The sequence below is a fragment of the Salvelinus fontinalis genome, chromosome 2 (genome assembly GCF_029448725.1).
Source record: "Salvelinus fontinalis isolate EN_2023a chromosome 2, ASM2944872v1, whole genome shotgun sequence".
Taxonomy (NCBI): domain Eukaryota; kingdom Metazoa; phylum Chordata; class Actinopteri; order Salmoniformes; family Salmonidae; genus Salvelinus; species Salvelinus fontinalis.
Window position 1 is genome coordinate 95,155,627 of NC_074666.1, and position 13,010 is coordinate 95,168,636.

At 53.8% G+C, this 13,010-nt stretch overlaps 1 protein-coding gene across 1 annotated transcript in view; it reads right to left on the reverse strand.

Annotated features, from left to right (window-relative positions):
- Positions 1 to 13,010, reverse strand: part of LOC129832332 (coiled-coil domain-containing protein 97-like) — a 32,271-nt gene that overhangs the window by 13,279 nt on the left and 5,982 nt on the right. Inside the window, exons 3-5 of the mRNA XM_055896326.1 lie at positions 12,820 to 12,979; positions 3,205 to 3,477; positions 319 to 442 (exon numbers count right to left, since the gene is read on the reverse strand). Of these exons, the coding sequence (XP_055752301.1) occupies positions 319 to 442; positions 3,205 to 3,477; positions 12,820 to 12,979 (557 nt within the window). The remainder of the gene's footprint in view (positions 1 to 318; positions 443 to 3,204; positions 3,478 to 12,819; positions 12,980 to 13,010) is intronic.

Genomic DNA, 13,010 nt, shown 5'->3' on the forward strand with positions numbered 1-13,010 from the left:
CCACTTCACTGCAACACACAGCTAGTAAAGTAGTGTGAGATCAGTCTGTCCACTGTAACACACACAGCTAGTAAAGTAGTGTGAGATCAGTCTGTCCACTTCACTGCAACACACAGCTAGTAAAGTAGTGTGAGATCAGTCTGTCCACTGTAACACACACAGCTAGTAAAGTAGTGTGAGATCAGTCTGTGTACTGACCTGTAGTTGGTTCGTCAGTCAACCCTGTTAGTCATTTAGGTAGTCAACCCGGTTCGCCAACCAGTTACCGGTTAGTAATTTGGTTAGTCTACCCAGTTGTTCAGCCAGCCAGCTACTAACCTGTAGTTAAAGTCCTTGTCGTGTCCGTCCAGGAAGCGTTGGTACATCTGAGTGATGAACTCGTCCCTGAGCAGAGCTTTCTCCTGGGGAGTTGGCTCATAGCCTTCTGCCCCCAACCCTCCACCTGGAGACACACACACACACAGTACCGTGAGTCACACAGAGACACACACACAGTACCGTGAGACACACAGAGACACACACACAGTACCGTGAGACACACCCACAGTACCGTGAGACACACCCACAGTACCGTGAGACACACACACACCCACAGTACCGTGAGACACACCCACAGTACCGTGAGACACACCCACAGTACCGTGAGACACACCCACAGTACCGTGAGACACACACACACCCACAGTACCGTGAGACACACCCACAGTACCGTGAGACACACCCACAGTACCGTGAGACACACACACACCCACAGTACCGTGAGTCACACACACAGTACCGTGAGACACACACACAGTACCGTGAGACACACCCACAGTACCGTGAGACACACCCACAGTACCGTGAGACACACACACACCCACAGTACCGTGAGACACACCCACAGTACCGTGAGACACACCCACAGTACCGTGAGACACACACACACCCACAGTACCGTGAGACACACCCACAGTACCGTGAGACACACCCACAGTACCGTGAGACACACACACACCCACAGTACCGTGAGACACACACACAGTACCGTGAGACACACCCACAGTACCGTGAGACACACACACCCACAGTACCGTGAGACACACCCACAGTACCGTGAGACACACCCACAGTACCGTGAGACACACACACCCACAGTACCGTGAGACACACCCACAGTACCGTGAGACACACCCACAGTACCGTGAGACACACACACACCCACAGTACCGTGAGACACACCCACAGTACCGTGAGACACACCCACAGTACCGTGAGACACACACACAGTACCGTGAGACACACACACACCCACAGTACCGTGAGACACACACACAGTACCGTGAGACACACACACAGTACCGTGAGACACACACACAGTACCGTGAGACACACACACAGTACCGTGAGACACACACACAGTACCGTGAGACACACACACAGTACCGTGAGACACACACACAGTACCGTGAGACACACACACAGTACCGTGAGACACACCCACAGTACCGTGAGACACACACACACCCACAGTACCGTGAGACACACACACAGTACCGTGAGACACACACACACCCACAGTACCGTGAGACACACACACAGTACCGTGAGACACACACACAGTACCGTGAGACACACACACAGTACCGTGAGACACACCCACAGTACCGTGAGACACACACACAGTACCGTGAGACACACACACAGTACCGTGAGACACACACACACCCACAGTACCGTGAGTCACACACACAGTACCGTGACACACACACACACACAGTACCGTGAGACACACACACACCCACAGTACCGTGAGACACACACACACCCACAGTACCGTGAGACACACACACAGTACAGTGAGACACACACACACACACAGTACCGTGAGACACATAGAGACACACACACTCTTAGCCAACTGTAGTGAATCACCTTCGCTGCAGACTACCTCCTCAAACTGTTAGTCAACTGTAGTGAATCACTTACCTTCGCTGCAGACTACCTCCTCAAACTGTTAGTCAACTGTAGTGAATCACTTACCTTCGCTCCAGACTACCTCCTCAAACTGTTAGTCAACTGTAGAGAATCACTTACCTTCGCTGCAGACTACCTTCTCAAACTGTTAGTCAACTGTAGAGAATCACTTACCTTCGCTGCAGACTACCTTCTCAAACTGTTAGTCAACTGTAGTGAATCACTTACCTTCGCTGCAGACTACCTTCTCAAACTGTTAGCGAACTGTAGTGAATCACTTACCTTCGCTGCAGACTACCTCCTCAAACTGTTAGTCAACTGTAGAGAATCACTTACCTTCGCTGCAGACTACCTCCTCAAACTGTTAGTCAACTGTAGTGAATCACTTACCTTCGCTGCAGACTACCTTCTCAAACTGTTAGTCAACTGTAGTGAATCACTTACCTTCGCTGCAGACTACCTCCTCAAACTGTTAGTCAACTGTAGTGAATCACTTACCTTCGCTCCAGACTACCTCCTCAAACTGTTAGTCAACTGTAGAGAATCACTTACCTTCGCTGCAGACTACCTCCTCAAACTGTTAGTCAACTGTAGTGAATCACTTACCTTCGCTCCAGACTACCTCCTCAAACTGTTAGTCAACTGTAGAGAATCACTTACCTTCGCTGCAGACTACCTTCTCAAACTGTTAGTCAACTGTAGAGAATCACTTACCTTCGCTGCAGACTACCTTCTCAAACTGTTAGTCAACTGTAGTGAATCACTTACCTTCGCTGCAGACTACCTTCTCAAACTGTTAGCGAACTGTAGTGAATCACTTACCTTCGCTGCAGACTACCTCCTCAAACTGTTAGTCAACTGTAGTGAATCACTTACCTTCGCTGCAGACTACCTTCTCAAACTGTTAGTCAACTGTAGTGAATCACTTACCTTCGCTGCAGACTACCTTCTCAAACTGTTAGCCAACTGTAGAGAATCACTTACCTTCGCTGCAGACTACCTTCTCAAACTGTTAGCCAACTGTAGAGAATCACTTACCTTCGCTGCAGACTACCTCCTCAAACTGTTAGTCAACTGTAGAGAATCACTTATCTTCGCTGCAGACTACCTTCTCAAACTGTTAGTCAACTGTAGAGAATCACTTACCTTCGCTGCAGACTACCTCCTCAAACTGTTAGCCAACTGTAGTGAATGTTGGCAAACTATTTCCCTTGTTGAAGGCACGTCTGGTGATGCTGTGTGTCTTACCCTCCCCCTCCTCCTCCTCCTCCAGTGCGTTCTCCTCCCTGTCCTGCTCCTCCTGCAGCCGGCTCTGGATCAGTCTCTCCTGGTAGGAGCTGAGGAGGAGGTCGGCCAGTCCCCCCTCTGCTCCCCCCGGCCCCCGCTCCTCCACTGCACCTCCCTGCATGGCCTCCAGGGAGCGATGTAGCAGCTCCTCCTCAGTCAGGTATTGGCCGATGTATTGCTCATACAGTAGGGGCTCCCGGGTTCTCATCTGGTCCTCACTGAAGTACTGGCCCTCTGGGGGGGTTAGAGACATGTTGAGGTACTGGCCCTCTGGGGGGGTTAGAGACATGTTGAAGTACTGGCCCTCTGGGGGGGTTAGAGACATGTTGAGGTACTGGCCCTCTGGGGGGTGGGGGGGGGGGTTAGAGACATGTTGAAGTACTGGCCCTCTGGGGGGGTTAGAGACATGTTGAGGTACTGGCCCTCTGGGGGGTGGGGGGGGGGGGTTAGAGACATGTTGAAGTACTGGCCCTCTGGGGGGGTTAGAGACATGTTGAAGTACTGGCCCCCTGGGAGGGGTTAGAGACATGTTGAAGTACTGGCCCTCTGGGGGGTGGGGGGGGGGGGGGGTTAGAGACATGTTGAAGTACTGGCCCTCTGGGGGGTTAGAGACATGTTGAAGTACTGGCCCTCTGGGGGGTTAGAGACATGTTGAAGTACTGGCCCTCTGGGGGGGTTAGAGACATGTTGAAGTACTGGCCCTCTGGGGGGGTTAGAGACATGATGAAGTACTGGCCCTCTGGGGGGGTTAGAGACATGTTGAAGTACTGGCCCCCTGGGGGGGGTTAGAGACATGTTGAAGTACTGGCCCTCTGGGGGGTGGGGGGGGGGGGTTAGAGACATGTTGAAGTACTGGCCCTCTGGGGGGTTAGAGACATGTTGAAGTACTGGCCCTCTGGGGGGTTAGAGACATGTTGAAGTACTGGCCCTCTGGGGGGGTTAGAGACATGTTGAAGTACTGGCCCTCTGGGGGGGTTAGAGACATGATGAAGTACTGGCCCTCTGGGGGGGTTAGAGACATGTTTTAGTACTGGCCCTCTGGGGGGGTTAGAGACATGTTGAAGTACTGGCCCTCTGGGGGGGGGGGGGGGGGTTAGAGACATGTTAAAGTACTGGCCCTCTGGGGGGGGGGGGGGGGGGGGGGTTAGAGACATGTTAAAGTACTGGCCCTCTGGGGGGGTTAGAGACATGTTAAAGTACTGGCCCTCTGGGGGGATTAGAGACATGTTAAAGTACTGGCCCTCTGGGGGGGTTAGAGACATGTTAAAGTACTGGCCCTCTGGGGGGGTTAGAGACATGTTGAAGTACTGGCCCTCTGGGGGGGTTAGAGACATTTTAAAGTACTGGCCCTCTGGGGGGGGGGGGGGGGGGGGGTTAGAGACATGTTAAAGTACTGGCCCTCTGGGGGGGTTAGAGACATGTTAAAGTACTGGCCCTCTGGGGGGGTTAGAGACATGTTAAAGTACTGGTCCTCTGGGGGGGGGGGGGGTTAGATACATGTTGAAGTACTGGTCCTCTGGGGGGGTTAGATACATGTTGAAGTACTGGTCCTCTGGGGGGGTTAGATACATGTTGAAGTACTGGCCCTCTGGGGGGGGGGGGGGGGGGGGTTAGAGACATGTTGAAGTACTGGTCCTCTGGGGGGGTTAGAGACATGTTGAAGTACTGGCCCTCTGGGGGGGTTAGAGACATGTTGAAGTACTGGTCCTCTGGGGGGGGTTAGAGACATGTTGAAGTACTGGTCCTATGGGGGGGTTAGAGACATGTTGAAGTACTGGTCCTCTGGGGGGGTTAGAGACATGTTAAAGTACTGGCCCTCTGGGGGGGGGTTAGAGACATGTTGAAGTACTGGCCCTCTGGGGGGGGGGGGGGGGGGGTTAGAGACATGTTGAAGTACTGGCCCTCTGGGGGGGTTAGAGACATGTTGAAGTACTGGCCCTCTGGGGGGGTTAGAGACATGTTGAAGTACTGGCCCTCTGGGGGGGTTAGAGACATGTTGAAGTACTGGTCCTCTGGGGGGGGGGGTTAGAGACATGTTGAAGTACTGGCCCTCTGGGGGGGGGGGGGGGGTTAGAGACATGTTGAAGTACTGGTCCTCTGGGGGGGGGTTAGAGACATGTTGAAGTACTGGCCCTCTGGGGGGGGGGGTTAGAGACATGTTGAAGTACTGGTCCTCTGGGGGGGTTAGAGACATGATGAAGTACTGGCCCTCTGGGGGGGTTAGAGACATGTTGAAGTACTGGTCCTCTGGGGGGGTTAGAGACATGTTGAAGTACTGGTCCTCTGGGGGGGTTAGAGACATGTTGAAGTACTGGTCCTCTGGGGGGGGTTAGAGACATGTTGAAGTACTGGCCCTCTGGGGGGGTTAGAGACATGTTGAAGTACTGGCCCTCTGGGGGGGTTAGAGACATGTTGAAGTACTGGTCCTCTGGGGGGGTTAGAGACATGTTAAAGTACTGGTCCTCTGGGGGGGTTAGAGACATGTTGAAGTACTGGTCCTCTGGGGGGGGTTAGAGACATGTTAAAGTACTGGTCCTCTGGGGGGGTTAGAGACATGTTAAAGTACTGGTCCTCTGGGGGGGTTAGAGACATGTTGAAGTACTGGTCCTCTGGGGGGGGGGGGTTAGAGACATGTTGAAGTACTGGTCCTCTGGGGGGGTTAGAGACATGTTGAAGTACTGGCCCTCTGGGGGGGTTAGAGACATGTTGAAGTACTGGCCCTCTGGGGGGGTTTAGAGACATGTTGAAGTACTGGTCCTCTGGGGGGGTTAGAGACATGTTGAAGTACTGGCCCTCTGGGGGGGTTAGAGACATGTTGAAGTACTGGCCCTCTGGGGGGGTTAGAGACATGTTGAAGTACTGGCCCTCTGGGGGGGTTAGAGACATGTTGAAGTACTGGCCCTCTGGGGGGGTTAGAGACATGTTGAAGTACTGGTCCTCTGGGGGGGGGGGGGGGGGGGGTTAGAGACATGTTGAAGTACTGGCCCTCTGGGGGGGGGTTAGAGACATGTTGAAGTACTGGTCCTCTGGGGGGGTTAGAGACATGTTGAAGTACTGGTCCTCTGGGGGGGTTAGAGACATGTTAAAGTACTGGCCCTCTGGGGGGGGGTAAGAGACATGTTGAAGTACTGGCCCTCTGGGGGGGGGGGGGGGGGGGGGGGGGTTAGAGACATGTTGAAGTACTGGCCCTCTGGGGGGGTTAGAGACATGTTGAAGTACTGGCCCTCTGGGGGGGTTAGAGACATGTTGAAGTACTGGCCCTCTGGGGGGGTTAGAGACATGTTGAAGTACTGGTCCTCTGGGGGGGGGGTTAGAGACATGTTGAAGTACTGGCCCTCTGGGGGGGGGGGGTTAGAGACATGTTGAAGTACTGGTCCTCTGGGGGGGGGGTTAGAGACATGTTGAAGTACTGGCCCTCTGGGGGGGGGGGGTTAGAGACATGTTGAAGTACTGGTCCTCTGGGGGGGTTAGAGACATGATGAAGTACTGGCCCTCTGGAGGGGTTAGAGACATGTTGAAGTACTGGTCCTCTGGGGGGGTTAGAGACATGTTGAAGTACTGGCCCTCTGGGGGGGTTAGAGACATGTTGAAGTACTAGCCCTCTGGGGGGGTTAGAGACATGTTGAAGTACTGGCCCTCTGGGGGGGGGGGGGGGGGGGGGTTAGAGACATGTTGAAGTACTGGCCCTCTGGGGGGGGGGGGTTAGAGACATGTTGAAGTACTGGCCCTCTGGGGGGGGGGGGGGGGGGGGTTAGAGACATGTTGAAGTACTGGCCCTCTGGGGGGGGGGGGGGGGGTTAGAGACATGTTGAAGTACTGGCCCTCTGGGGGCGGGGGGTTAGAGACATGTTGAAGTACTGGCCCTCTGGGGGGGTTAGAGACATGTTGAAGTACTGGCCCTCTGGGGGGGTTAGAGACATGTTGAAGTACTGGCCCTCTGGGGGGGTTAGAGACATGTTGAAGTACTGGCCCTCTGGAGGGGTTAGAGACATGTTGAAGTACTGGCCCTCTGGGGGGGTTAGAGACATGTTGAAGTACTGGCCCTCTGGGGGGGTTAGAGACATGTTGAAGTACTGGCCCTCTGGAGGGGTTAGAGACATGTTGAAGTACTGGCCCTCTGGGGGGGTTAGAGACATGTTGAAGTACTGGCCCTCTGGGGGGGTTAGAGACATGCTGAAGTACTGGCCCTCTGGGGGGGGGGGGGTTAGAGACATGATGAAGTACTGTCCCTCTGGGGGGGGGGGTTAGAGACATGTTGAAGTACTGGCCCTCTGGGGGGGGGGGGGGTTAGAGACATGTTGAAGTACTGGCCCTCTGGGGGGGTTAGAGACATGTTGAAGTACTGGCCCTCTGGGGGGGGGGGGGTTAGAGACATGTTGAAGTACTGGCCCTCTGGGGGGGTTAGAGACATGTTGAAGTACTGGTCCTCTGGGGGGGTTAGAGACATGTTGAAGTACTGGCCCTCTGGAGGGGTTAGAGACATGTTGAAGTACTGGCCCTCTGGGGGGGTTAGAGACATGTTGAAGTACTGGCCCTCTGGGGGGGTTAGAGACATGTTGAAGTACTGGCCCTCTGGGGGGGGGGGGGTTAGAGACATGATGAAGTACTGGCCCTCTGGGGGGGGGGGTTAGAGACATGTTGAAATACTGGCCCTCTGGGGGGGGGGGGTTAGAGACATGTTGAAGTACTGGCCCTCTGGGGGGGGGGGGGGTTAGAGACATGTTGAAGTACTGGCCCTCTGGGGGGGGGGTTAGAGACATGTTGAAGTACTGGCCCTCTGGGGGGGGGGTTAGAGACATGTTGAAGTACTGGTCCTCTGGGGGGGGGGGGGGGTTAGAGACATGTTGAAGTACTGGTCCTCTGGGGGGGGGGGGTTAGAGACATGTTGAAGTACTGGCCCTCTGGGGGGGGGGTTAGAGACATGTTGAAGTACTGGCCCTCTGGGGGGGGGGTTAGAGACATGTTGAAGTACTGGTCCTCTGGGGGGGTTAGAGACATGTTGAAGTACTGGCCCTCTGGGGGGGTTAGAGACATGTTGAAGTACTGGCCCTCTGGGGGGGTTAGAGACATGTTGAAGTACTGGTCCTCTGGGGGGGTTAGAGACATGTTGAAGTACTGGCCCTCTGGGGGGGTTAGAGACATGTTGAAGTACTGGCCCTCTGGGGGGGTTAGAGACATGTTGAAGTACTGGCCCTCTGGGGGGGTTAGAGACATGTTGAAGTACTGGTCCTCTGGGGGGGTTAGAGACATGTTAAAGTGCTGGCCCTCTGGGGGGGTTAGAGACATGTTGAAGTACTGGTCCTCTGGGGGGGTTAGAGACATGTTGAAGTACTGGTCCTCTGGGGGGGGGGGGGTTAGAGACATGTTGAAGTACTGGTCCTCTGGGGGGGGGGGGGTTAGAGACATGTTGAAGTACTGGCCCTCTGGGGGGGTTAGAGACATGTTGAAGTACTTGCCCTCTGGGGGGGTTAGAGACATGTTGAAGTACTGGCCCTCTGGGGGGGTTAGAGACATGTTGAAGTACTGGTCCTCTGGGGGGGTTAGAGACATGTTAAAGTACTGGCCCTCTGGGGGGGTTAGAGACATGTTGAAGTACTGGCCCTCTGGGGGGGTTAGAGACATGTTGAAGTACTGGTCCTCTGGGGGGGTTAGAGACATGTTGAAGTACTGGTCCTCTGGGGGGGGGGGGGTTAGAGACATGTTGAAGTACTGGCCCTCTGGGGGGGTTAGAGACATGTTGAAGTACTGGTCCTCTGGGGGGGTTAGAGACATGTTGAAGTACTGGCCCTCTGGGGGGGGGGGTTAGAGACATGTTGAAGTACTGGTCCTCTGGGGGGGGGGGTTAGAGACATGTTGAAGTACTGGCCCTCTGGGGGGGGGGGGGTTAGAGACATGTTGAAGTACTGGCCCTCTGGGGGGGGGGTTAGAGACATGTTGAAGTACTGGTCCTCTGGGGGGGTTAGAGACATGTTGAAGTACTGGTCCTCTGGGGGGGTTAGAGACATGTTAAAGTACTGGCCCTCTGGGGGGGGGTTAGAGACATGTTGTAGTACTGGCCCTCTGGGGGGGTTAGAGACATGTTGAAGTACTGGTCCTCTGGGGGGGTTAGAGACATGTTGAAGTACTGGTCCTCTGGGGGGGTTAGAGACATGTTGAAGTACTGGCCCTCTGGGGGGGGGGGGGGATTAGAGACATGTTGAAGTACTGGTCCTCTGGGGGGGTTAGAGACATGTTGAAGTACTGGTCCTCTGGGGGGGGGGGGGGGGGGGGTTAGAGACATGTTGAAGTACTGGCCCTCTGGGGGGGTTAGAGACATGTTGAAGTACTGGCCCTCTGGGGGGGTTAGAGACATGTTGAAGTACTGGCCCTCTGGGGGGGTTAGAGACATGTTGAAGTACTGGTCCTCTGGGGGGGTTAGAGACATGTTGAAGTACTGGCCCTCTGGGGGGGTTAGAGACATGTTGAAGTACTGGCCCTCTGGGGGGGTTAGAGACATGTTGAAGTACTGGTCCTCTGGGGGGGTTAGAGACATGTTGAAGTACTGGCCCTCTGGGGGGGTTAGAGACATGTTGAAGTACTGGTCCTCTGGGGGGGGGATTAGAGACATGTTGAAGTACTGGTCCTCTGGGGGGGGGGATTAGAGACATGTTGAAGTACTGGCCCTCTGGGGGGGTTAGAGACATGTTGAAGTACTGGCCCTCTGGGGGGGTTAGAGACATGTTGAAGTACTGGCCCTCTGGGGGGGTTAGAGACATGTTGAAGTACTGGCCCTCTGGGGGGGGGGTTAGAGACATGTTGAAGTACTGGCCCTCTGGGGGGGTTAGAGACATGTTGAAGTACTGGCCCTCTGGGGGGGTTAGAGACATGTTGAAGTACTGGCCCTCTGGGGGGGTTAGAGACATGTTGAAGTACTGGCCCTCTGGGGGGGTTAGAGACATGTTGAAGTACTGGTCCTCTGGGGGGGTTAGAGACATGTTGAAGTACTGGCCCTCTGGGGGGGTTAGAGACATGTTGAAGTACTGGCCCTCTGGGGGGGTTAGAGACATGTTGAAGTACTGGCCCTCTGGGGGGGGGGGGTTAGAGACATGTTGAAGTACTGGCCCTCTGGGGGGGTTAGAGACATGTTGAAGTACTGGCCCTCTGGGGGGGGGGGGGGGGGGGGTTAGAGACATGTTGAAGTACTGGCCCTCTGGGGGGGTTAGAGACATGTTGAAGTACTGGCCCTCTGGGGGGTTTAGAGACATGTTGAAGTACTGGCCCTCTGGGGGGGTTAGAGACATGTTGAAGTACTGGCCCTCTGGGGGGGGGGGTTAGAGACATGTTGAAGTACTGGCCCTCTGGGGGGGTTAGAGACATGTTGAAGTACTGGCCCTCTGGGGGGGTTAGAGACATGTTGAAGTACTGGCCCTCTGGGGGGGTTAGAGACATGTTGAAGTACTGGCCCTCTGGGGGGGGGGGGGGGGGGGGGGGGGGGTTAGAGACATGTTGAAGTACTGGCCCTCGGGGGGGTTTAGAGACATGTTGAAGTACTGGTCCTCTGGGGGGGGGGGGGGGGGGTTAGAGACATGTTGAAATACTTTAAAGTACTACTTAGGTCATTTTCTGTGGCTATCTGTACTTTACTATTTATATTATTGAAAACTTTTACTTCACTACATTCCTAAAGAAACTAATGTACTTTTTACTCCATATATTTTCCCCGACACCCAAAGGTACTAGTTATATTTTGAATGCTTAGCAGGACAGGAAAATGGTCCAATTTACACACTTATCAAGAGAACATCCCTGGTCGTCCCTACTGCCTCTGATCTGGAGGACTCACTAAACAGAGAACATCCCTGGTCATCTCTACTGCCTCTGATCTGGAGGACTCACTAAACAGAGAACATCCCTGGTCGTCCCTACTGCCTCTGATCTGGAGGACTCACTAAACAGAGAACATCCCTGGTCATCCCTACTGCCTCTGATCTGGAGGACTCACTAAACAGAGAACATCCCTGGTCATCCCTACTGTCTCTGATCTGGAGGACTCACTAAACAGAGAACATCCCTGGTCGTCCCTACTGCCTCTGATCTGGAGGACTCACTAAACAGAGAACATCCCTGGTCATCCCTACTGCCTCTGATCTGGAGGACTCACTAAACAGAGAACATCCCTGGTCGTCCCTACTGCCTCTGATCTGGAGGACTCACTAAACAGAGAACATCCCTGGTCATCCCTACTGCCTCTGATCTGGAGGACTCACTAAACAGAGAACATCCCTGGTCATCCCTACTGCCTCTGATCTGGAGGACTCACTAAACAGAGAACATCCCTGGTCGTCCCTACTGCCTCTGATCTGGAGGACTCACTAAACAGAGAACATCCCTGGTCATCCCTACTGCCTCTGATCTGGAGGACTCACTAAACAGAGAACATCCCTGGTCATCCCTACTGTCTCTGATCTGGAGGACTCACTAAACAGAGAACATCCCTGGTCATCCCTACTGCCTCTGATCTGGAGGACTCACTAAACAGAGAACATCCCTGGTCATCTCTACTGCCTCTGATCTGGAGGACTCACTAAACAGAGAACATCCCTGGTCATCCCTACTGCCTCTGATCTGGTGGACTCACTAAACAGAGAACATCCCTGGTCATCCCTACTGCCTCTGATCTGGAGGACTCACTAAACAGAGAACATCCCTGGTCATCCCTACTGCCTCTGATCTGGTGGACTCACTAAACAGAGAACATCCCTGGTCATCCCTACTGCCTCTGATCTGGAGGACTCACTAAACAGAGAACATCCCTGGTCATCCCTACTGCCTCTGATCTGGAGGACTCACTAAACAGAGAACATCCCTGGTCATCCCTACTGCCTCTGATCTGGAGGACTCACTAAACAGAGAACATCCCTGGTCATCCCTACTGCCTCTGATCTGGAGGACTCACTAAACAGAGAACATCCCTGGTCATCTCTACTGCCTCTGATCTGGAGGACTCACTAAACAGAGAACATCCCTGGTCATCTCTACTGCCTCTGATCTGGAGGACTCACTAAACACACGTTTCGTTTGTAAATGTCGTCTGAGTGTAAATGTCCCCTGGTGCCATCTGGTTTGCTTAGTATAAGGAATTTGAAGTGATTTATACTTCTACTTTTGATATTTAAGTATATTTAAAACCAAATACTTTCAGACTTTTACTCAAGTAGTATTTTACTGGGTGACTTTCACTTTTACTGGAGTCATTTTCTATTAAGGAATCTTTACTGTTACTCAACTATGACAATTGGGTCCTTTTTCCACCGCTGATTACCAGTAGCTTTACAACCCTAGACCTGGGTGAGTATCAGTGTTTGAGTACCAGGGTCTGTGATTGGTGCTGAAGACTGAGTACCAGGGTCTGTGATTGGTGCTGAAGACTGAGTACCAGGGTCTGTGATTGGTGCTGAAGACTGAGTACCAGGGTCTGTGATTGGTGCTGAAGACTGAGTACCAGGGTCTGTGATTGGTGCAGAACACTGAGTACCAGGGTCTGTGATTGGTGCTGAACACTGAGTACCAGGGTCTGTGATTGGTTGCTAGGCTCACCCCTCTGCAGCTCCCTGAGGGCAGCGTAGCGTTGGTTGCGTACCCGGGTCCTGTTGGCGCGTCCCGCTGCTCTCCGCCTCACCTCCCGGCAGTAGTACTGCGCCCGGGGGTCAGAAGTCAGATGGCAGAACGCTGACAGGTGCTGTGGCTTCAGGTGGGCCTGTGGGAGAGGGTTAGAGGTCAGAGGTGAT